The sequence below is a fragment of the Callorhinus ursinus genome, unplaced genomic scaffold (assembly GCF_003265705.2).
Source record: "Callorhinus ursinus isolate GAN/ISIS: 27379988/994484 unplaced genomic scaffold, GSC_fseal_2.0 scaffold83, whole genome shotgun sequence".
Classification (NCBI taxonomy): Eukaryota; Metazoa; Chordata; class Mammalia; order Carnivora; family Otariidae; genus Callorhinus; species Callorhinus ursinus.
In genome coordinates this window covers 494,204-519,339 of record NW_027397145.1, presented here as the reverse complement: position 1 = coordinate 519,339, position 25,136 = coordinate 494,204, and the positions used below count along the sequence as shown (strand labels likewise).

General features: G+C 48.7%; 1 protein-coding gene across 1 annotated transcript; it reads right to left on the bottom strand.

Annotated features, from left to right (window-relative positions):
- Window positions 1-465: 465 nt before the first annotated feature.
- HBEGF (heparin binding EGF like growth factor) lies at window positions 466-12,528 on the bottom strand. The gene is made up of 6 exons (XM_073887821.1): window positions 12,197-12,528; window positions 11,816-11,989; window positions 8,816-8,993; window positions 3,161-3,316; window positions 2,251-2,341; window positions 466-1,910 (listed from the first exon to the last, which is right to left on the bottom strand). The coding sequence occupies exons 1-5, from the start codon at window positions 12,240-12,242 to the stop codon at window positions 2,269-2,271; spliced, it is 627 nt and encodes a 208-aa protein (XP_073743922.1). The 5' UTR covers window positions 12,243-12,528; the 3' UTR covers window positions 466-1,910; window positions 2,251-2,268.
- Window positions 12,529-25,136: the final 12,608 nt, after the last annotated feature.

Sequence of the window (25,136 nt, the reverse complement as noted above, 5' to 3'; positions counted from 1 at the left end):
TGGGCTGTGGAGCATGAGAGGGAAGTCAAAGGTGCCCTGTTTCCACCAGGGGCAATGCCTCATTGCAAATATAGCGCAGGACCGGGCCCCGAGTCCAGAGTCTATTGACTGAATGGGTGGACGTCATTCCTGATTACAGCCAGCCAAAATTCCTATGTGAGAGGTTTATTTTCTGGTGTCTCAGAGGTGGTATGATATAAATATTAAGACAAATAATTGCAGTCAGACTGCCAGTCCCAGCTCTGTCACTTACCAACTGTGTATCTTCAGGTAAGTTACATAACCTCTCTGAGCCTCAGCTTTCTCCTCTGGAAAAGTGGGATGATAATAGTACCTCCATCACACTGTTGTCAGGGCTGTTGAGATAGTGCACATAAAAAGGCCTGGCATAGAACCTAATATCGACTCCGGGCTTAGGAACCATCTATGTTAAACCAGTTCCCAGATAAAACAAGCAGACAGAAGTCTGTGGAGTAAGAGTTATCTTTATTTGAGTTGCAAAATATAAATATGAACCAGGTTTGGAAATACAGGTTGTAACAGTTCAGAAATGGCACCAGAAACTTCCAGAAGGGACCATGACAGCATACCTTTTTAGTTTTCGGTGAGGGGGGTGGGTTTCCACAAAAGCCCTCCTCACGTCCAAACTCTGTAGTAATCGGTAGGTCATCAGTTAACAAGAACAGTCGGCTCCAATGTTTCCTGCTCCTCCTCAGCCTTTTTCTTTGCTAATACCTTTTCTAGACTATCCTCTGCTGCACTGACCCCTGCATGGAGTAGCACCAGAAGAATGGCAGGAGTAAGGGAAATGTCATGACGCAGGGAGGAGGGAGTTCCCACTCTGTGGGCCTGGGGCCACAGGGGTTGAGGAGCCAGGAAAGCCACGGGCATGGAAGCCCAACCTCTTACGAGATTTGGCAGGGAGAGGACATAGGCAAACACTAGTATCTGTTACGCTTGGACATCAGCACCGTGGGCTTTCAAAACACAAACGGTAGACAAAATCGCCTAGGCAAGACCGCAGTCCAACTCATAGAGTGGATCTGACAAAGTTAACTCCTATATCCTGACTCTACTGACCTCCCCCTGCGGCACTGTGAATGTGAAAGATCTTCAGAAATGTGGACAGAGAACAGATTACTACAGACGGGTCACAGAACCATCTCGGAGTTGTGGCAGAGGGGTGCGACACTGAGCCAGATGGTGGGGCATACAAGGTCGAGGGCCAGGAAGTCACCAAAGTAACAGACTAGGCACTTGAAATATTATTGTTAGATTGTTAAAAACTAAATAAATTAACATACATAGAATAAAATAAATATATAATTTAAGAGGCATTTTACAAACAAACAAACAAAAAATAGTTGTTATTTTTCCGTCTGGGTAGAAGTCCCAAAATTCAGAGTTCTTGGGCTTGTGGTATTTCACAGTTAGCTCATCAAATCCAGCGCTAGAGGGTCCAAATGGCAGATCCCTTGGTGGCTACTTGAGTACATGGCTTCTCAATCTTTGTTACTTTCTTCCAACCCACAGAGCTTTCCTTCTTCCTCTCCTTCTTCTTTTTTATCAGTCAAAGATCCTGGAGCATATGGAATATAACTGGCATCTGAATCCAGAAGTTAATCGTTTAAACACACTTATGAGGATACGTGGGGTTTGGAGGAGGGGAATCTGAAGGGCATGAAGGTCTCTCACTTTTGCTTTCTTCTCACCAAGATCCCATTTTGACATATTCCGTTTGGCACTTGAAGGCTCTGGTATTTTGGCAAAAATACCGGATTATGGGAGGCCCAATCTAGATAGCCAACTGGGAACGAAGGAGTCTTCCTGACGAGCTGTGACGTTCTTTCCCTCTGCAGAGTCTATGATCAGCTGTGCCTTCTCAGAGGTAGCAGGCCCCCCGCAGATTCCTAAAGCGCAAAAGGAAGGCATTTAAAGCTGGATCCAGTCTTAGGGGGACTTAAGAGTTTCCCAGGTCCAGTCTTAGGAAGTAGGAAGGTCTTCTGGGAGTGGGCAGAAGAGGGGACAAGGATGCGAGAAGCTGTTGTCGTAGGCCTCTCTCTCGGGTGTTTCTCTAGCAACTGTCACCCCTCGTGGAGATGGCCCACTGAAAACCTTTTTGAAAACCATTCTGCAATGGAACCCTGACTCCATAGTAGCCCGCCCCCAACCCCTAGGTCGAGAGAAGAGTTCAGAATGCCTTGAAGGGAAGACGGTGATGGCGTCATGGGGCAAAGGATGGACCATTACCTTGAGCACAGGTCTCTCTCAGTGGGAAGTAGTCATGCCCAACTTCACTTTCTCTTCACTTTCCACATCATAACCTCCTCTCCTGTGGTACCTGAAGGAGACAAGTTTTGTGAGCAAGCTCTGCCTGATATGATAGGGTGCAGGTCTCAGAGAAGGTCCTTCTAAAGGACACTGCCATGATGGTTCCCTCCATTACTTGGAAAAGCCAAGATGGTATGGCAGCCCAGCAGACCTCTGGTCAAAGGCCCAACTGCCCCAAGGAATGCCTGTCTCTAACAGCAGGCTATAATTTGCTGAGAACTTTGACCTTGTTTACATATCCTCATAATATCCTTATGAGGTAGGGAGACAGATTACAATCACTGTAAGATGATAGCCCTCAGAGAGACAGGTAACTTGGTCCAGATCTCACAACAGACGAATTGCACGGCTTGGAAATGGGCAGAGTGTTTGGTAGGTCTCCCCCAGTCTAGAACATCACCTGGACTGGAAGCACGACCTGAGGGTGAGATACCTCAGAACTGAAAGGATAAACCAACAGCCATACACCAGCCATCAAAGAACATGTATGGTTTGTCTATCAAACCGTACACTAATGCCATCAAAGAACAGAGCAAAGGGAAAGAACTGTGTGAAGGGGTAGACCCATGGGTGGGTTACTAGGCCTGCTGTGAAAAGCAGGACCTGCTATGACCTGGCAATCTTTGCCCTGGGCTCTGGACCAGGCTCTGGACCACTGGACTCATGTCAGGCCAGACAAGCTGGGTTCCTGGGCTCAGGAATGTCGGTCAGATTCCTAGCCTGGAATTTGGGAGGTTGAAGGACTCATATGATCACAGGCAGAAGACCCGACTGGAGGAGGACTGGGAGTGATTTGCAGAAACAACCTGCAGGGGGCCCCAATACTCACCGAAACATGAGAAGCCCCGCGATGACAAGCAGACAGACAGACGACAGCACCACGGCCACCACAGCCAGGATGGTTGTATGGTCATAAGTATATAAGCGATTTTCCACTGGGAGGCTCAACCCATGGCACCTCTCTCCGTGGTAACCGGGCTCGCAGCTGGTTCCAGACGGGACAAAGCAAAGATGAGGTTAGTGGTTTGGCCTCTCTCTACAGGCAATGGTCCTCCTGCCTAAGCCAGATCGCAGTCCTCACAGCCTCAGCCTATGAGTCCCTGGCCGTGATCCCCACCCTTCCTCTATCCTTCTAGAAGGAGTCTAGGAGAAGACTCCTGAGAAGCCGCCCTGAAGGCTCTGTGGCTTTCCTTCCCACCCTTTGCCCCGCTCTCCATTCCCTCTGGTTCTCTGGCTCAAGATTCCCACTCCAGGCCGGGAAAAAGTGAGAGAGGACTTCAAGGTCCAAGCTACATATGTTCCATGTGTGGATGATTTATTACATGGGTATTAAGACATGGTGTTTAAGCCCCTCAGAAGACTTAGGTCCATTAGCTGGTGGGTTGAGTTGAGGGGACTGGGTATTACTCCCTCTGGTGAGGCCCCTTAACTCTGACCCAGAAATAAACCCAGCCTTCTCCACCACGGCTTCCAGCCCTCAGTCCCTCTCAGCCACGGCCCATCCTATTAATAGGTCCTGTTCCTTTGCCAGGAGTCATTTTTCTCAAGTTCCTTTCATTTAACTCCCAGCTCCCTCTGGGTGCAGGGCCCAATTTGAGAGCTTCACATCAACTTTTGGCCTCTGAACCCTGGGCTATCTGGCCTCCTCCATCATAGGACAAAGCAAAAAACAAAAAAAAAAAACAAAAAAACAAACAAACAAAAAAACCAAGGTAACCTCTTGCTCAGCTGTCTTGCCAGAACATGGAAAAATGTCAGAAACAACACTCCAGCTTTTCACACTCAAGAAATCAATCAGATGGCAAATGCCTCTTCTAACATAAAGCATTTCCTCAAAGCTCTTAGGAAGACTGGGAAACCCTTTCGGGTGAACAAGCACATTCATGTCCCTTCCTGTATCTGAGCACCCGAGAGGCCCTTTGATGTAGGTGGCAGCCCCCCACGTTACAGAAAGCCAGAGCTATCCTCCCCATGGTCACTCAGCAGAGCAGAAGCGTGGTCTCGGTTTATCTGACTCTGAGCTCAGTGTGCTCCCCAATTACACCCACAAGCGCACTGGCACCGTCTGCCTGGGGACTTTGGGCCACCAGCTTGCTGATGGAAGCACCGAGAACCTGGCGGCCCTCTATTCTGAGCTGTGCCTCCTCTGGGAAGCAGGTTGTGCATGTGGTAGGTATCTCAGAGCAAGGAATCCCTTCTTCTTGCTGAGAGGCACCCCAGAAGCGGACCTATCCGGACCTGGCAGCAGCAGGGGGGCCAGGCCGCCCCTGCTGAGTGCCGAGCACCTCTCCCTGCCTCAGCTCCTCCTGGGTGCTTTGGGGAACCACCTCACTGTAGGATAAATGTGGGTCAGTCCCATATATAAACAGCAGGGCACACGGCTCCATGCCCAGCCTCTCCATGAACCCATCAGCCAAGGTGGGCAACACAACGACCCCCGTCCTGGCAGGCTGTGGAGGAAGCTCTCAGGAGTGCCCCTGGAAAATCACTTATGCTCAGCAGTTAACAGTTTATAAGGTACTATCCTTATCTGCTAGCTCAACTGAGGCTCATAACATCTGGTAGGCAGGTACGGCTCCATTTTACAGATTGAAAGACTAAGATTACAATCAGAGGATGTGATTTACCAAAAGTAGCATAACTAAGAAGCAGCAAGGCTAAGACTAGAAACCAGTCCAAGCAGATTCCAAATTCATGATTCTTTCCACTCGGAACAGCACAGATTACCCCCAGGAAACACGTATCTGATGAAGTGATAGGTTCCTGGGATTGTCTGACCCTGCTCTTTGATTTATTATTATTAATTTGAATAATAAATAGCCAACATTAAAGGCTTACTGTGAGCCAAGTACTCTGTGCTAATTGCTTTACAAGAATCACTTCAATTAATCTTAAAAACATCTCTGCGAAGTAGGAGTTACTATCCCCATTTCAAAGATGGAGAGACTGAGGCTTAAATTCTTAGCTAATTCGCCCAAGGTTATGCAGCTAGTGAGAGGTAGAGCCAGGATTCAACCCAGCAGTCCAGATGACTTCAGAGACTATGCTCTCCTGGGGGGGGGGGGGGTGGGGGGAAGGGAAGTGAAGCTCAGGCTGTTTTTCACTTCCAGCCGTCACTCAAACCCCACAGGTAGTTACTCAGATGATAGAAATAAAGCTTGGTCTCAGAGTCCCGCAATTCAGTTACATAATCCCTCCACCCCCACCCTGAGTCAAAAGGATAATAATGTAAACATCCTAATATTACCCACCTCCCCCTCCCTTTGCAGATGACTCCTGTCTTCCCCAGAGAAGGAGGGGGGATGAGCCCATTCCAAGCATCCCGGGTGGGGGCAAGATCATGTATCTTGCTCAGAGCCAGCAACCCACCAAACTGGAACGCGTTCCTCCTACTGATGTTTGTGACCCATTTCAGAACTTGTGTTAGTATTACAATGGAAGGAAGAACCCTCTAGGGTCCAGAGACATCTTCCAAACTGGGTTTTTCCACCCCTACCTCATGTCTTGCTGCTATTTCTAGCCAGGTGATCTTGAGCAAGTTACTTTTACCTTTCCAAGCTTGGGTTTACTCATGTAAAACACAGGAATAATAAATACCTATTTCACGAGAGTATTTTGAAGATCAAATGAGATACTACACTTAACAGCCCTTAACAAAAGACCAAGTCCCACATATGTGTGAGTGATTATATAATAGGACTCCAGAGGGTACTGCCCTGAGGAATGGGGCACCGAAGTCAGATGGAGCCAAAGAGAAGGGGGCTCACCGTTCCTTCTCAGCATCTGGCCAGTGAGGCCAAGGGAAGGCCCCACGCCTGTCTCTCTTCCAGCTGAGTTCTTCTCAGCCTGACTGCCTCCAGGTTTCCTCCGGCCACAGGAAACTTTGCAGCCAGTTTCTGGGTCAGCAGCCAGTCAGGAGCCCTAGGAAACTATTCTTTGAGGGCAACTTTTGGCTGGTGACACAAAAGGGTTTTCCTGGGTATGGTGGCTGTGGAGGACTGGTTTAGGAAACCAGCTAGCCTCAAGCTCCTCAGGGCAGCCTGGGCACACTCCAGCTGGTGGTTCCCGGGTCTAGAGGAAGGAGGAGCAACAAAGGGCCCCACACGCAGGTGACCAGATATCACATTTCCCCACACCAGGAGCTCTGTGTCTTCTTGCTGCTTTCTGCCCTGAGTTCCAAAGGCCGGAGGCAGGAGGTGGCCAAAGCAGACACAGAATCCAGCCCCTAGAAAATCTGCCTAGGAAGCAGAGACGAAGCCTTCAAATCAGATTGCTATGCTACGAAAAGCCTTAAGAGACCTCGAACCTAACGGCTATCCTCTGTAAAATCCTATTCAAACTCTGTAAGGACAGAGAGGGAAGAAGGACGCAAGCCAACACCCAGGACAGCCTGGGGGCATGAAAAGCGTGCTGGACCGGAAGTCCGGCACCTGAATCCTTGTTGTGTTTCCATCCATTTATTTAGCTGTTGATCTCAGGCAAATCACTTCCTACTTCCTGGCTCTAGTTTTCTCACCTTTAAACTAGAGATAGCAAGCCCTGCCAACCCCCGTCCAGGGCTTTTGAGAATCCCAGGACATGACTATAATTGCCCGTTCCCTAGAACAGTTGGCACCAGGTAGGTACTGAACCCGTACCCGTGGGGCTCAGATCATTTTAAAGGTTAATTGTGAAGTTATGGGGCAAAGGAGAGAAGGCATCATCATGGTTATCATCACTATCCCTAGGACCACCTTGGCCCTATGCACCCTTATCTACCGGCTTTCACGGGTGGGTCAGGCCCTGCTCTCCAGGAAAGCACCCTTGCAAAGGTTCTCAGCTAAGCAGTCGAAGTCCATCCGCCAAAGCCCTGGACTACACAGATTCCTGGCCTCAATCCATCTTGACTACCCTCGTAGTCACTGCCTCTATCCTGTGCCAACGATGGCATTTTACAAATTTAAGACAAACATTTCCCACCCTATCCCAAGACCTTGGGAAGAATAATAGGGGGACTGTCTATGTTCCTCTAAAGCAACTCCCTCTAAGACCAAGCTCCTGACAAGGATGTTATAGGGGAGGACACACAAGTGATCTTGGACATGGTGGAGAGTGATGGGTCTGTCTGCCAATTGCCAAATACAGGGTAGCTTTGCTATGTCAGATCAGTCAGGACAAGGAAGACTTAAAAAGCCAAGGGATCGTGGGGCGCCTGGGTGGCTCAGTCGGTTGGGCGTCTGCCTTCGGCTCAGGTCATGATCCCAGGGTCCTGGGATCGAGCCCCGCATCGGGCTCCCTGCTCAGCGGGAGGCCTGCTTCTCCCTCTCCCACTCCCCCTGCTTGTGTTCCTGCTCTCACTGTCTCTCTCTGTCAAATAAATAAATAAAAATCTTAAAAAAAATAAAATAATAAATAAATAAATAAAAACAGCTAAAATGGTAAAAAAAAAAAAAAAAAAAAAAGCCAAGGGATCGGTACCAATCACAGTAGAAGAGATGCCAGGCAGCCAGCCTTCTGGACAGGCCGAGGGGTGGCACCCACCTAATAGTCTCCTAGCTCTGTCCAGAGTCTCCCAGGTCACAAAGCCTGTCTCTCTAAGGGACCTTGTGCCCAGAGGGAGAGTGGATGTTTGTAGTCGAATGTGGGTGTTGGCCTCAGGCACAGTGGCGACATTATGCCTGCCAGAAAGCATGGTGGTGCCATCATCCCTGAGGGGGTGCCAAGGCAGCCGTCTGCTGGGCTTGGCTTAGCAGAGCAGCTGGGGAACCCACGGCCCCTCCACCCAGGGAAAGGGTGGTGCTGCCTGACCAGGGGCTGATGCCTACTGGGTTGGGTCCCATTTCCTGTTAATCTTGCACAAAGGAAGTGTTCTCCCAATCCCATGGCCAAAGGCCAATACCCACTATGTTCCCCCATGTCCTGGCCCTTGCTGGGATGAGGAAGAAGAGACGAAGGGGCTTCTCCCTGCTTCCACGATGATTCCTTTCTGGTTAGTCCTGCCATGCCTTTGAATCAACGCGCAATGTGCTCTCATATGAGCACACATATGTCCGAGCACACACATCTGCACAGTGTGAGTCCAAATGCACCTCATACCTGCCTGCAGGGCTTGGGAGAGGAGGTCCCAGGAGCTCTGCTCCAACCCGGAAGCCTACTCTGCCACGTGTCCTACCGGCTTCTCCCATCTGGAGTAGGGCATGAGGTAGGACTGAAGGACCTGCCTGCAGGTATTAGCTCTCCTAGCCCCATGTTCATGTCTGAGCAAGCAGGAAATGTCCCCAAGGATGAAAGAGCGTCACAAACCTACACCACAGGAAATTACATCCCATGCGGGGGAGAGCCCCTTCCGCTGACTAAAAATATTTCCCCTCCTCCCAACTTCCGCCTAAAGATTGAGAAGAAGCTGGGTAGAATTATGAATTCAAGGAACAGTGACAACGAGGAACAGCCACGTGACTGACAAAGAGTGTGCTGAGCCGAGTCAGCCCAGGGAGGGGACACTTACATGCAGGATGGAGCCCGGAGCTCCTTCACATATTTGCATTCTCCGTGGATGCAGAAGTCCTTGTATTTCCGAAGACATGGGTCTCTCTTCCTCCCTAACCCCTTGCCTTTCTTCTTTTTTTTCCCACGCTCCTCCTTGCTGGGTGTGGCCAGGGCCTGTGGCTTGGAGGAGAAAGCAGCTGCAGGAGAAAAAGACCCTGTTAAGTCTTCGACTCTCCTGGAGGCAAGACTCCGAACAGCATCGTGTCTGGAAGGAATGCGTCCTCTTTGATCCCACCTGAAGTCAGAGGACTCGGGAAGGCTCCCAGGCTCAGTGCTTCCCCAGGGCTAAAGGGAGACTGGGCCGAACCACCAGAAAGCAGTGGAGGAAACAGAGGCTATAGGGGTCCCAAGGAAGGCATTTCTCAGACTCAGTTTAAGAACTCCATTCAAACAATGCTAGCTTCTGTTGAATAACTGCCGCTGACTGGGCAGTTCTACCAACCTCGCCCCCAACCCACTGTCCATCCCCATCTACTCCCCCACGCCCACTTGGTGCTATTTTGGCCTTAAATCAACCTCATTTCCTGATGCTGCACTCAGTGACCCACTTGCAGGAAGACAGTGTCAGAGATAAAAATTGCTTCTGCAGAAGGTACTTGGAGGGTTTTTTTTGGGGGGGAGGGCTCCCAAAATAACAACAGTGTCCACGTCCAGATGCCCCCCTCTGACACACCCGTTAGCACCACGGTACCATGAACCCAGGCCAGAGCCAGGCTTGGGGACCGCAAGCAGGCCATCCCTGGTCAGGTCCTTGCTTTTCTGACTTCAAGCAGAATATTTACCTGGCTCTGTGTCCTTTGCAGCTCACCACTTCTCTCAAAGGTCTATTACATTTACCCCCAAATGTCCTGTTTATAGCTCTCTAGGATGGGTGAGTATAGTGTGTACAAGGGGGCGAAAGATGGAAAGTAAGGAACTATCCAGAAGGAACTGGAACAATGATGACTCCCCCCATTCTTTCCACACTTCAAAGGGGGGAAAAAGCAGCCTCACATAGATATCCAGCTGGGACTGACCGTGGGCTACGCCCATTAGCCCATCAGGGGTCTGACGCCAGTCCTCTCTCCCCTGCTCCCAGCAGAAAAAACATGCCTGCAGCCATGTGTCTGGTGCAAGGGTGAGCATCATACATTGGACTGGAGACCCAGCATCCTCAAGCGGGAAGTGACTTGAAAGAATGTCATGGCTTTCCATTTTCAGATAAAAAACTTGAGGTCCCAAAAAGCAGTGATTTGGTAAAGGTCATGCAGGGTTGAGGTCAGAAATGTGGTCTCTGGATTCCATATCCAGTGCTCTTTCCCAATATACCAAACTGCTCATGCACCTCTGTCCCTTCCCCTGGACAAGTCTAGAGCACCCGGGATGTTGAACCAGGAATGAAACAATGAATGGGCTCTGAAGTCAGCAGACCTGTGCTCCAACTTTAGCCTTCTGATTTTGGGCAAGTAGCTTAATCTCTCTGAACCTTGGGGTTCTCAATAAGTAGTGGCTAGCAGAAGTTCAATGTCAGAGGGTTGTTACAGGATTAATCAACCTACAATAGCATAATGAGTGCCTAAAACACAGTAGGTACTTAATAAATTGTAATGGTTATTCATTTTAGATGATATGATCCCCAGACCTGAAAAATAGCTTTCACCCAGCAAAGCCAAGAGAAGGGAAGGAAGGCAGGTGCCAGTAGTCCCACAGTCCCTTTTCCTCTGGTGTAGACGCAAGTCCCTTCAGAACTCAGAAGGTGGGGCCGATGCTCAGAGTGACCAGAGCTGTAGTGAAACTGTGGCAGGAGAGGCAAGCCAACCAGAGAGGGGAGGAATAGAGTGACAGGGTGACAGCAAGCCTCCTGCCAGGGACAGGGAGCAGTGAGTCAGGTCTGCAGAGGTATGAGGAGCAGCCGTGTGGGTGGAGGGTGAGTCACAGCCCAGCTCTGCCCAGCCTAGGAGGAGAGGGCTACGAGAATCCAGGTTGTTCCGGCCAGGGGTGACCCAAGGAGGCTACGGGGAGAGGATGAAGGGTGGCAGTGCAGGCTTGGCTTGGGAGCAGACCTTTGATTTATATGAAGCAGAGACAGTACCTAAGGGAAGCTCTGCGTAAGGAGGGGGAACATGGTTGAGGAGCAGGCGGGGCTAGAACAGGTGGGTATCTTTCCAACCAAATTAGTCATTCTGGCACTCCAGGGCTCAGTCCCTGCTCCACCCTCAAGAATCACGGCAGGTGGCTGTAGGCAGGCAAGTGGTCAATGCTGGAGGCTCTGGACTCTGCCCTGTGCCTGTACTCAGCCACAGCCATATCTGCTGGTTGGAGGATCCCACCTGGCCCTTCATCCCTCGGAGTCTTTCTCAGGCACTCAGGGTGCTCAGAAGTCTCTAGGCTTTGGGTAGGATGTGTAGACACATGCCATTTCATTATACCTCCCTAGGGACACTGTGCCCACCACTCATAGGCTCCCCAGGAGGTGCTGGCCTCACCTGGGGGACCAAGAGTTCCTCATTCCCCTCTGTTTCTCCAACCTGGAGACAGGTGGATGGAGAAGACAGCACAGCTACTATGTTCCTAGGCTCTCCACATCTGTCATTTTATACATAATGGTCATTTGATAGAGGAATTAAGACTTGCACCCATTGTTATATAGAAACAAAACGGAAAGCATCCTAACCATTCCTTGTTCCTTGCTCCAGCTTACCCCAGGGGAATGTACCAGACCCCAGACACCTTGCCTTCTCCCTAGGCTCTAAACTACCCAGAAGGGCAGCAGCTGGACATGCGAGACTCAACAGCAAGAAAGACAGTGGGACCCACATTTCAGGATCCCTGAGTAAGCTTGTCAGGCTCGGCAGCTTTTCCTTGAAGTCCTCCACGAATACCCCCAACCCGCAAGTGTGCCCAAACGGCATGAATCCTCAGTCCACTTATTCTTCAATTGCCAATTGCGGGGTCGAGGATGGGCAGCCCTCACACCCACCTCTTAAAAGGTCCAGGTCTGTCTCTTCTAAGTTCAGGACTTCCCTGCCCCGGCCGCCTTCCGGGGCCAGTAGCTGGTCTGTAGATTCGGTGGGAGAGTCCAGGTTGCCGGTTCCAGCTGCCAGCCCTCTCCGAAGCCGCTCCAGGCTCTCGCCAGTCACCAACGCCGAGAGCACTGCGGGTGAGGGGCGAGGCCGCATCAGACCCCCTCTCCAGACCCCCGGTCGCCACGCACCAATGCTGGCGCCCGCCCGCACCCAGTGAGCACGGGCCCCACCAAGTGGCCCGCGCTGGGGTCGCTGCAGCGACCTTCCCCTGTGCCCCCCAGCACAGTGTCCCCAACCCCCCCCCCAAACTCCGGGGGCGTCGGCAGTCCTCTCACCTGCAGCCAGAAAGAGCTTCAGCACCACCGACGGCAGCAGCTTCATGGTCCTGGACCCGGAGGAGGCGGCGAAGCAGCAATCACTTAGGAGGCGGCGGCCACCGGGCGCTGGCACCGGAGCCGGGGCGGGCGGAGCGCAGGAGATTCGGCCGCTTTCGGTCTGCTGCCGGCCTCTGGGTGCAAGCCTAGCTGGGACCTGCGTGGAACCGGCGGCCACTGGGCGTCTGTCTGCTCACTCTGTCTGTCCACCCGCCCAAGCCCCTGACGTCTCGGTCAGGCCCGCCAGCCACGCGCAGCCCGCAGGTCCCTCGGTCGACTGAAGACTCCCCCGCGCGCGGCTGGGAATAAGGCTCCGGGAGGCGCCGAAGCCCCGCCCCGCCCCCGCCCCCTCCCCCCTCCCGCGCTGGGCCGCTCGCCCGGCTCCCGGCGCCCGCCGCGCAGCCCCCGCAGCCCCCCACTCCGAGGGCGCGGCGGGGGAAGGGGGCGGGAGTAGGGGGCGGCGCTGACATATTTTGGGACCAGGCCAGGGCCGCCGCCGCCTGACTGTGGGAAGGGCTGCTGACCGGCAGGTGGCGGGGACCAGTTCCTACCTTTCCCCAAACGCTTGTCGCGCTGCAGCCTTGCGACTGCTGAGCTGAGCTCTGCCCTTGGACACCACTCGTTCCTTCCCCTCTTCCAGGCCTGGTCCCTCCAGCCATCCCTGCTCCACACCAGGGATCTGCACCCATGTCACCTTCTGAAGGGTAACACTCCCGTCTTTGCCTAGCAACACAGCAAATAGTAAATCATAATTAATTCATATATCATTTAAAAATTAGGCACATAAAAAAAATTAGACACATGAATGCCAGCAGGTCTCATGAGCCCAAAGTAACCAGAGTTGCAGTTGCAGGCACTTGGTATCAATCCAGCAAAAGCAAAGGAAGTTAGTATTCTTCCAGCGGCTGGAGTGGCTTCCCTCCATCTTTCTCCCAGGGGACATAGTCTTCATTAAGATTTTTCAGCTATGGATTATAATTCCCAGGCTTCTGGGATCGGAGAGACAATGGTTGTGCAACAAGCCTCATACTATTCCTTGTCTTGGAACCCCACCTTCTTCCCCAGCGTCGAAACCGAGACCCTCTCCCCTGGGAGCCAGCTGGCTAGCCTAGGTTGCTATGTTCAACAGGTGCCAGGAGATTGATGTGTTTCTCCTCCAACCTATGTATTTTTACAAGGCTCTTCTGCTGTCAATGTCCTGACCCAAAGAAATGACTCTCTCAGTAGATATTTCAGCTCCCAGAGACATGCTGGGGAGGGAATTGTATGACACAGGGCTGGGTTGGCATTCAGAGCCCTCAAATTGTGCCAAATAGAGTTGCTTGCCTGATTCAGCCCATGTGTAGAGATAAAAACAGGCCTCCTATTTATACACAGGCTATCCCACTGTCTCTCTCCGTCCCCACTTTTGCAGGGGTCTGCCCTCTTGACTTGCTCCTAGCAACCCTTCCCAGGCCTAGGTTTCCATAGTCCACTGGAATTACTACATATCTAAGTTGGAATCCAGACCTTGCTACTTATTGAGTGACCTTGAACAAGATATTTAATTTCACTGAGCCTCAGTTTCCAAATCTCTCAAATGGAAATAACAAATAATAATAGGGCCTCCTTTGTAGAGAGCTTTTTGAAGATTGAATGAGGAAACTCATATAAGAAAGCAATTAGTACAGTGCCAGGCATATTATAAGCTCTCAATAAATGTGACCTATTATCTTATTATCACTAAGCATTCTACCTTGACTACTCTATTCCCTTGGAGGCTTCTCTTCTTTCGCTTCCTGACAGGTCTGAGGCTATATGTTGTCAGTTGGACTGGTTTCGGGCGGAAGCTCACCTGTCACCTATTTGGCCAAGTGCCATCATGGGATTATTCTTTTGGGTGATCACTAGTACCTCAGTGGATGGTGACCACCCAGGCCACACCTTTGTTCTCCCTCAGCAACTGCCTGACCACCTCCTTCCCCCAAACAAAACCACTTTGAGGTCAGGGCTCTCCCCAGGGAAGGGTGGAGGGAGCACTTCCTGACACACAGCCAAGTCACCCCTTTCCCCTACCTGCCGCCAGGTTCACACCCTGCTCTCCTGTCCCAACCTGCCTCTCCCTCTGTGTGCTCCGTCCTCCCGTCTTCTCACCTCCACATCAGCCTCAGCCTCACCCTCCGTGGGGCAACTCCAAGCTTTCATCACACCTAGGAGCCTCACCCACCTCAGTTTGTGTGTCAGCCAGGTTTTACGGGAAGGGCCTGGAAAAAGAAGACAAAAGGCCTGGAATGCTTTTGGGACAGTCACTTCCCCCTCTCAGAATCTGGGGTGTCCTCTGACCAAGAAAATAAATCACAATTCAGGCTGGGGTCATTTCATTAGCTTATTTACTCCACAAACATACAATGAATGCTTTTCAGGCACAAGGGACACAGCAATAAACAAGGCAACCAAGAATGTGCTTTCATGACGCTTCCATTCTACTGAAAGTGAAACAGGCAACATATTAAGTAAATTAAAAAAAGGAAAAACAGCTACAGTGAATGCTCAAATGCAATGATATTCTGTAGGGTGGTGTGTCCCAGTGCTTGGGATGATACTTTAGGTTTAGTGACTGATCAGCAAACTCGTCTCTGAGCAAGTGGCATGTAAGCTGAGCCCTGAATAAAAAGAAGGAAACAGACTTGTGGTCATCCATTGCAAAAATATTCCAAGCCATGGACATAAGTGCAAAAACTGAAGTGGGAACAAACTTGGACTTTCAGGGAACAGCAAGAAGGCCAGAAAGCAAGGTGGCATATAAGATAACCTTGAAGCAAAGGCTAGGGACAGAGAACGGAGGACATTACAGGCTGAAGTAGATGCTGCAGTTTATTTCCTATCGCTGTGAGATGGTGATGGGAAAGCACAATAACGCAGGATTTTTTCATGTAACCACCCCCCTGCTCTCTGGCTGTCAAGTGCCCGGGATATACCCCTAAGGAATCAGAGTCCAAACAGGCCACTCCAATTTCCCCAACTGTCTATGGGCCATGAGCAAACTGAGGCTTAAAGATTCACTGGCCCTGGGCCACCAGTGAGTAACAAGGGGGCAAATCCAGAGCAGAAACCCTGGCATCCTGTTCTCCAGCCCCATCCTGGGTTCCCTAGCCTCTGGAAAGACAGGCTTCATGGGACACTGAGTGTCACTGACTCACTGCCATTCCATACAGACCTTGACATGGGGAGGGAAGCCAGTGGGGAGGAGGTGGGGGAATGGGGCATTGGTCAGGAGAAGACAGGGGAGAAAGAGTTTTGGAGAGGGAACCAACCTGAATCCCTTCCCCAATGTGGCTGAGATGTCTATGCCAATAGATTGGTTCCCCCAAACCTGGCTGTACATTAGCATTACCTGAGAATTTATTAAAGATAAAAAGGTCCAAGCCCCACCCACTCCTCCTAATTCAAAACCTCCTGTGGTGGGGCCCAAGCTTTTATACTTTTGTTGGTAATTCTGACATCAACCAGGTTCAGAAGCACTGGTCTATATAATTAGCTAGAATAATTTATTGCGCATCTGAACAAAATGTGAACCTCTGAGCCAGAGGCAGAGGAGCTTTAGGTAATGACGCTTGTCCTGTGCTCAACACCTCACACACATTATCTTGTACGATCCTCACAATTGCCCTCAGACCAGATATTTCTCCCCATTTTAAGGGGTTGAAGCTAAAACAGGTGAGTAGCAGTCCCAGGTCACCCAGCTGGCGAAAATCCAAGCCTCGATCTGAATTCCTTCCTTCTTCCTGGGCCTCTGTGCTTAAAGCTCAACACTGCCCCTTAACAAATGGATGAGACAATGGCTGCCTTCTCCCTGCTTCTACAGACAGTAACATCGTCAGCTTTACTGAGGCTCAGGGCTCCATCTGTCCTGCGGGGGACAGTGATAAGAATATGCCGCAAGGCTGGAAGGAGGACTAGGTAGGACAGCAGAGCAGCTAGTGCAATGGGTATACCCTTGGGAGCCAGACAGCCAAGGGTTCAAATTTTGAATATGCTGTTTTTTTGCCTTAGAGGTTAGGACGAGTTATTCAACTTCTCTGACCTACAGTTTGCTAACCTGCAAGACGGGAATAATAATAGTAGCTATTACTAAAGGGGTTTGTGACGGTTAAATCAGATCCTGTGTGTAAAGCAGAATACGATGCCTGGCACATGGTAGGTGCTTACTTGGTGACCGCTGCTACTAGGAACAAATGCGTCAAAAAAATACACACGCACGCACGCGCACGCACGCGCACGCGCAACCCCCAAATGCGGCTACCTTCTTTCCTACCCTCCTTCCTTCCTTCCTTCCTCTCTCTCTTTCATTTTTTTCTCTCTCCTTCTCTCTCTCCCTCCCTCCCTTCCTTCCTTTAAGTGGGAAATTTACAAACGTACTGCTTTGTCATGGGGCAGCCATCCTCCCTCATCTCTCTGCTGAGAGATCGTCATGCTTATGATGAGATGATGGTTCTCCAAGGCCTCCTGGAGTTTTGAAAACCTTTACCCAGGATAGCAATCCTGGCTCAGAGCTCAGAGAGTAGCATGTGTCCCCTGGGAGAGGGTATTCAGCCACCTTTTCCTTCCACTGTGACCAGGAGAAGTGAGTCCTAAGGGGACCCAAAGCTCTGCTGGCTGGGGAAAGGGCACCTCCCTTGAGGGTACTTCTCTTATAGGGTACCATGAGCCCAGAGTTACCCAAACTTGAAAGCTGAGAGTTAAGGAGTCATCGTTCCTTGCCCCAGGCTGCTCTCATCCCTGCTCTCTGTCCCCAGCTGAGCCTGATGATCAGGCAGTTTTGGGGGTACAGCTGGATCTGTACTCAGATCTGCCATTTTGAACCCCCTTGTACCTCCTATGTTGCCTGGGGGCTCCTGAAGGTCGTGCCAGGTAACACTTCACGTACACCCAGGGATGAACCTCTTGTCTGATTGCCTGGGCTCAGGATCCATTTGAATAGGATGAAGACTAGGAATGGATAAGGTAGGGAGGGGGTTTAGAGGAATCAGGAGTCCCTGGCTTTCCCAGATGTTGAGGAGGGAATATTTATAATGTCCTTGGTTTAGGCCTGGATTCCAAGCCATCCTTCTCCATTTCTGGGCCCATTTCTGTGACTTTGAGGGATTAGCGGGACTTTACCGCTTTGGCCATCCCCTCACACAGATGGCTGTCTGTCATCAGGGAGGGGGCAAGTGATTTCTCACTCATCCATCACACAACCCATCTCCCTCTTTAAGCCTCAGATTCCTCACGTGTAAAATGACAGGTTGAGGCAACTGTTCTGTATTCAGGCACTGGCCAGTAAATGCCCAGCATGAATTGTTCCTGCTGAGACAGTTCCATGACAACCAACAGCCCTGATCTGTGGGGCACGATAATCTCTCTCTCCATGCCTCTTCGTCTTTCAGTGTGGATAATAACTATTTGCTTAGGGGGTTCTTGTGACTAAGGAGATAGCTCCTCTGAAAGCTGGAGAGCAAAATGGAGAGCCCTACATAAATAGGTCAGTACTATTGTTACTAACTTCTCTAGGGCTCAACCTTGGAATGAGGTCACATCACATCCTGTACCAGGAATGTGTAAGTTGGGTTCCTCTTCGAAATGCAATCACAGAGCTGCAATTTAAAAATTTAACCTTATCCATTTGCTTTTTTTGTAACAGAGGGTTGATCTAGGACAATGGTTCACAAAGTAAGAGATACTGCCCCCTAGGGGTCATTTTGGGAATCTGTGGGGAGTTTTTGGTTGTCCAAAAACTAGGGAGTCTTCAGGCATTTGGAGGAAAAGGTGTCAGGCTCACACATTTAAAAATTGCCCCCCCAATTGTCCCATATTCCACATGCTTTTGAGTGTCTTGCCAGACATTCAGATGGGTGAGAAACTTGATTATAATCACTTGAGCCTAGAATCATCTCTAATTAACATTAAAATATAAAAAGAGTTTTTATACTGACTTTTCCAGGAATGAAATTAGCATGAATTGTTCATTTTGATGGTATCTGAGTTCTCAAACAACACACTTTGTGTCAGTTAGTATTTGTAGCTGTCACTGTCAAAGTAAGTCTGTGTAGGTGTGAGGAATGGGCTTCTTCATTGAGATTTCTAGAGTGGTTCTGAGGAAGCATTTGCATATTCAAATAATGTTATTTTATTTATTTAAAAATTTTTTTTAATTTAAGTAATCTTTGCAACCAGTGTGGGGCCCAAACTCATGATGCCAAGATCGAGAGTCACATGCCCTTCCAACTGAGTCAGCCAGGTAACCTTGTTTTTTTTTTTTAAGATTTATTTGTTTGTTTGAGAGAGACAGAGAGAGAGAGAGCAGAGGAGGGGCAGAGAGAGAGAGAGAGAGAGAATCTGAAGCAGGTTCCACGCCCAGGGCAGAGCCCCACACGGGGCTTGATCTCATGACCCTGAGATCTTGATCTGAGCCGATACCAAGAATCTGCCGCCTAAGCTACTGCGCCACTCAGGTGCCCCAAGGTGCCTCTATTTTATTTTTAATCACTTTCTCTTTTCTATTAATTAGGGTATTGACTTTCTTTAAAGAGTAAATGTGCAATTATGGTGATCATTTTACACAATATACACAAATATTCACAAATATTAAATCATTATGTTGTATACCTGAAACTAGTATAATGTTATATGTTAATTATGCCTCAATTTAAAAAAGTAAAATTAGGAGTGTCTGGCTGGCTCAGTTGGTGGAGCATGCGACTCTTGATCTGAGGGTCATGAGTTCAAGTCCCACATTGGGTGTGAAGCCTACTAAAAAAAAAAGGTAAAAATAAAGTATGTAAAATTGTATAATGTTATATGTTATATAATAACATATAATAAACTAGTATAATGTTATATGTTAATTATGCCTCAATTTTAAAAAGTAAAATTAGGAGTGTCTGGCTGGCTGTTGGTGGAGCATGCGACTCTTGATCTGAGGGTCATGAGTTCAAGTCCCACATTGGGTGTGAAGCCTACTAAAAAAAAAAAAAAAGGTAAAAATAAAGTATATAGGGCGCCTGGGTGGCTCAGTTGGTTGAGCGACTGCCTTCGGCTCAGGTCATGATCCTGGAGTCTCGGGATCGAGTCCCACATCGGGCTCCCTGCTCAGCAGGGAGTCTGCTTCTCCCTCTGACCCTCTTCCCTCCCGTGCTATCTCTCATTCTCTCTCTCTCTCAAATAAATAAATAAATAATCTTTAAAAAAATAAAGTATATAAAATTGTATCTCTATAATTATTTTATTTTTAAAAAACATTCACGGGCGCCTGGGTGGCTCAGTTGGTTAAGCGACTGCCTTCGGCTCAGGTCATGATCCTGGAGTCCTAGGACCGGGTCCCGCATTGGGCTCCCTGCTCAGCGGGGAGTCTGCTTCTCCCTCTAACCCTCCCCGCTCTCATGTGCTCTCTCTCTCTCTCAAATAAATAAATAAAATCTTTAATAAATAAATAAATAAATAACATTCACATTTTTAAAAGTTTATTTATTTAAGTAATCTCTACATCCAACATGGGGCTTGAACTCATGACCCTGAGATTAAGATTCACATGCTCTTCTGACTGAGCCAGCCAGGTACCCCTCTCTATAATTATTTTAAAATACTTTTGAAACCTATGTATAGGGAAAAAACCTGGAAAAATACATCAAAATATTAACATGGACAGATTTCTACAACAGAGAAAAAAATAAATGTACAGATAGGATATTCCCTGTGAACTTTATTTCAGGATAGTAAAGGAATATTAACATATTTGCTATAAAAAGAAAATATTTATTCTGACAGGGCTGAGGACCACTAACACCAGAGATATTCACATGAGAAGTCTTTCTGTATCCTTTGTAAAAGTGCTGTTCTAGATACTATCACATATAAGGTCCCTGGCCAGTGCCTGAATAAGGTGTAACAAATTCCTCTTATAGTTAGTTCAGTGTTAGAAAGTTTGGCTCTCGTGACTATCTGGCATAGCTATTTCCTTTTATTAGATAATGACAAAATGTTGAATTCATATGTTCTCTTTTTGCATCTACTGTCAGGAAAATCACAATTAAATTGTGATGCTTGGGGCGCCTGGGTGGCTCAGTCGGTTAAGCCTCTGTCTTCGGCTCAGGTTGTGATCTCCTGGGATGGAGCCCCGCATCGGGCTCCCTGCTCAGCGGGAAGCCTGCCTCTCCCTCTCCCTCTGCCGCTCCCCCTGCTTGTGCTCTCTCACTCTCTCTCTCCCTATCAAATAAATAAATGAAATATTTAAAAAAAAGTTTTGATACACAGTTGCAATGATTATCCCTAGCCCAGAATTTTGAGGACAATTATTTCTTTCTTCTCCACTTTGGTTTCATTATGAGTGCTCATTTTTTGAAATATTTACTTGTATCCATGTCTTTTATTGTCTTTAAATCTTTTCTGGAAGTAAGTGGAGCATACATAATTAATGTGAAACTCAGAAATCACAGACCTGTAGCTGCCTTCCCAACATATCCTGAATCTGGAAGGCTCAGTCGCGAGGGCTCGGAAAGCCTGAGGTAGAGCAGTTTATGGCACGTGCAGATGGTTTTGTGCTGCAGATTCAGGCTCTCTGATACCTCGTTCTTCTCCCCTTCAAATGCCCAGACCCCTCTACTCCAGATGGAGTGCGGGCATTGTGAGGAGTAGAAGCAGTCTCTAACTGTCAGGGCCCGCTACAAGTGTTGGCTGGATCTGGGTGGTCTGGGGTCAAGGTGGGTGCCAGAGAAGGGTACCCCAGCTCCAGGGTCAGAGAAGCCAGACCTCCAACTGGAGAGACTCTCCCTCTACACACATTCCACTAGCATCTTGTCTGAATGAATCCCTCAGAGCAGAGGCTTTGAAGCTCAGGCTGAGGCATGCAACGGACCCCTTTCTGAACCCTGGGTCCGCTAGCCGCTAGCTATGACTTTGGCCAAGGTACCTCTGAGGCTCCATTTCCTCATTGGAATGGGACCGATTCCTACCTCCAAGGGCGATCGTGAAAACTCATGGAGATGACCTGCGAGGTGCTAAGGCAGTGCTTGGAACCTAGCAAGCACTCAGAAGCCAGCAGATGCTGCTCATCCCAGTCAGCCCTGGATCGGTGTTACTCTTGCGCCAGTCTGCTGCCCCCAGCTGGGAGCAGTGGAGGCAAGACTGTGCATTAAATTTCAGCTCCTCACTCATAAACTCAGTAGCTATGGCAAGTGCTTAACCTTTCTGAGTCTCAATGTTTTTATAATAAAGTGGGAATAATGAAATGTGCCTCATATTTGTGGTGTGAGTAAAATGATTAATAGTGGTTATTTTATGGTAAGTGCATTGTGAAATTTTATTTTGTTATTTTTACTCTTTTGGGCATTTTCTATTTTTTTTTTAAAGATTGTATTTATTTATTTGACAGAGAGAAACACAGTGAGAGAGGGAACACAAGCAGAGGGAGTGGGAGAGGGAGAAGCAGACTCCCCACCTAGCAGGAGCCCAATGTGGGGCTCGATCCCAGGACCCTGGGATCATGACCTGAGCCAGACGACTGAGCCACCCAGGCAACCCTCTATTTTTTTCTGTAACGAATATGAATTTTAAAAAACAAATATGAATGATTTATGTATTTCAAGTCACTTTTCAAAACATGATTTTTCTAAAAAAAATACCGGGATACCTGGGTGGCTCAGTAGGCTAAGGTTTGGACTCTTGGTTTTGGCTCAGGCCATGATCTCAGGGTCATCGGATCCAGCCCAGCCTCGGGCTCCCTGCTGAATATGGGGTCTGTTTGAGATTCTGTCTCTCTCTCCTTCTTCCCCTCTCCCTTCTCTCTCTCTCTCAAATGAAAAAAAAAATAAAATCTTAAAAAAAATTAAAACATACTTAAATTTTTTGAATGCTCACTACGTTTTAGGCATTGCTCTGAGCACTTTATATACATTATCTCATTTAATTCTCATAACAGTCCTCTGAGGAAGATAGTATTTTCACCCCCGGTTTATAGATGAGAAAACCAGTGCTTAAGGAAGTTGAGCAACTTGCCCAGTTTGCATGTGATACACTTGCATAAAACTATACACACACGGACACATACATAGACAAGTGCATGTAGAAACAAATGAAATCTGAATAAGGCCTGTAGTCTAGCTAACAGTATTGTGCCTCTGTCATTTTTCTGGTTTTGATACTGTGCTATCTTTATGTAAGATGTTACCATTGGGGGAAGATGGATGAAAGGTACCAGCTGGACATCTCTCTGTATCTTTTTTGCACCTTCATTTCTTCTTCTATAATTAGACTCTCATAAATAGTCAAAAAATTAAAGAGTTTTTTAAAATAAAAGTTTTATTTTATTTTTAAAGATTTATTTATTTGAGGGGGAGGGGCAGAAGGAGAGGGAGAGAGAGTCTTCAGTGGACTCCACACTGAGCACGGAGCCCGACATGGAGCTCTATCTCACGACCCCAGCATCTCCACCTGAGCCAACCACTTAACCAACTGCACCAGCCAGGCGCCCCAAGAAGTAAAAGGTGTTTTTTTTTTTAAGTTGTTGCAAGGATTACGTGAGATAATGTGCCTAGCACAGGGTTAGAAACAACTGACATATCAATATATATTTTCTTTCTTCCCCACTCTACAAGTGACTATTTTCAGTTATATAGTAATAATAGTCTCCATATTGTGTATACTATGTGATAGGCTTAATTTACATGCATTGTTTCATTTAATAAAGCCTATGGTGTGGGTACTTTTATTATTCCCCTTTTGCTGCTAAGAAAACTCAGGTTCTGCAAAGATAAATCTCTTTTCCACTTGTTAGAAAGTGACCAAGCCTGGATTTACACCAAGGCAGTCTGTTCATGACACCACTCCCTTTCACTCAGAGTTCAGCTCAGAGTATTGCATAAAGGTATGCTTTGAACTTTGGAAATCATCTACCCCAACTGTTTTAATTTATACAAAGAAAACAGGCTCAGAGGGGAAGGACTTTAGACAAGAACACCTAATAAATCTATGACTGAGTCAGGATAAGAATCCAGTTTTCGGATTCCTGGGTCAGGGTATTTTCCAGTGCCAACACCCAAGGCTACTTGCCCATATAGCCTACCTTCACTAATCCCTGCCTGGGAGACAGCTGGTGCCCACAGACAAAGCTGAGGGTTCTCACTCACGTTTCTCACCAACCTGCCCAGCTCAGGGCACTTAGGACCCAAGAGGAAGGAAGGGAGCCTGGGGAGAGTGGAGGCATGGTGGCCCTCTATCGCAGGCATCCTTGGGAGGCAGAGTATTTGGGGCCACAGAGAAGGCAAGGCAAGACCCTCTGAACTTTGGCAGGAGTGGGGATGGGAAGGGAGGCTGTGTATGTGAGGGGGGTTATTCATGCCAAGTGCCTGTTCCTGTTCCCTCAGGTTCTCTTGAATCACTTGCCCTGAGGTTGGGGCACATTCTTGAAGTGGGTGGTCACAGGGATTCCAGGCCCTGTTAGGGGGCCAGTTTCTATTCCTCCTGGGGCTGAAAACAACTCCCCCCTCAGACTCAGCACCTCCTCTCCAAGTGGTAATAGAGTGACTCACTCCTTTCATTCCTATCCTGGGACCTCCTTGGACTTGGGGCAAATGCTGCGCTCCAAGTCCATACCTGGGGTTAGTGGGGAGAAATCAGCCCAAGTCGCATTTCTGAGGGAGGAGAGGGGTCCCATGTATCTAGTGGAGGGTTTGACAAAAGAGCACGATTAGCCCTCTCTCTCCATCCTTGTTGCGCTCCCCCCACATCCCATTCCGCCAGGCCAATCCAGGGAAAGTTGGAGGATTAAGGACCCCTTCCTGCCCTTTTGTCATCTCCGCGCTCTGGCGGGTCCACTGGGGAAGCAAACGGGGCTGGTGAGTGGACCAGGCGATCCTGTCCGCGTGGAGCAGCGCCCTCGTGTGACCTCCGGGAGAAGTGCATTTGTTTCCCAGCCCCTCCCTTCTCCCTCCTCCATGAGCTCATTGAACAAGTATTTATTGAGGGCCACTAGGTGCGCTAAGGGCAGCCGTTGAAGAAGATAGGTAAAATACCTGCTCCGTGAACGATACATTCCAGTATGTGTGTTGTGTGTGGCGGGGCAGGCAATAAACGGCAAATAAATGAGGCAGACAGTAGTAGTGATAACTGCCGGGAAGAAAATAAAACCGAGAACAGTGATGGAGACACAGGGCTGGGCGGAAAACACAAGGTCTCCTTGAGTAGGTAACGTCTAAGATGACGCTTAGATTACTGGTATCCAGTCATGTGATGATCTGGGGGAAAAGCTTTCCTTGTGAAGAGACGAGCTGCAGCAAAAAGACCCCCAGGCAGGAACAGGCTTTGCGTAACAAAGACCAATGCCCCTGGAAAGGAGTGAGCAAGGGAGAATGGTATGAGATGTGGCCAGGGACGTAGGCTAGGGCCAGACTGTAGATCTTATAGGTCATAACAGAGTTTGATTTCTTTTCTAGGAGTAAGGGGAATGTATTGGGTGAGTTTTGAGAAAAGTAATGTAGCTTGACTACCTTTTAAAAGGATCCCTATGGCTGCTATGAGGATTAAGAACTTTGGGCAAGGAAGCAAGAATGGAAGCAGGGAGATGATTGCAAGAGATTAGAAAGCTCTTGAAATAATTCAGGTGAGACAGGACAGAGCCTTGGAACAGGGTAGAAGTGTGGGAGGTGGGGAGATGTGGTTGGATGCTGGGTTTACTTTGAAGATAGAGCCAACAGGACTTGCTAATAGACCACATTCTCCTTTGTTCTTTTGGCTCCAGGAACTCCTTCATACACACACTCTAGTTGGCTCCTCCGCCCTTACTGCCCGGCTGAGTTACAAGGGCAGACCCCAGGGACACAGCTAAACTGGAAAGTTTCCAGGTGTGGTTGGACAAAGGAATTTAAGCTTCAGGCACGGTGTTCTCCCT

Bases quoted from the DNA above. Each gene is read 5' to 3' on its own strand.
- HBEGF (XM_073887821.1), bottom strand. From the start codon at position 12,242: ATGAAGCTGCTGCCGTCGGTGGTGCTGAAGCTCTTTCTGGCTGCAG. The intron at 11,990-12,196 runs GTGAGAGGACTG...CCTCACCCGCAG, and splicing joins GAAGCTCTTTCTGGCTGCAG to TGCTCTCGGCGTTGGTGACT. The intron at 2,342-3,160 runs GTGAGTATTGGG...TGTCTCCTTCAG, and splicing joins GCGGGGCTTCTCATGTTTCG to GTACCACAGGAGAGGAGGTT.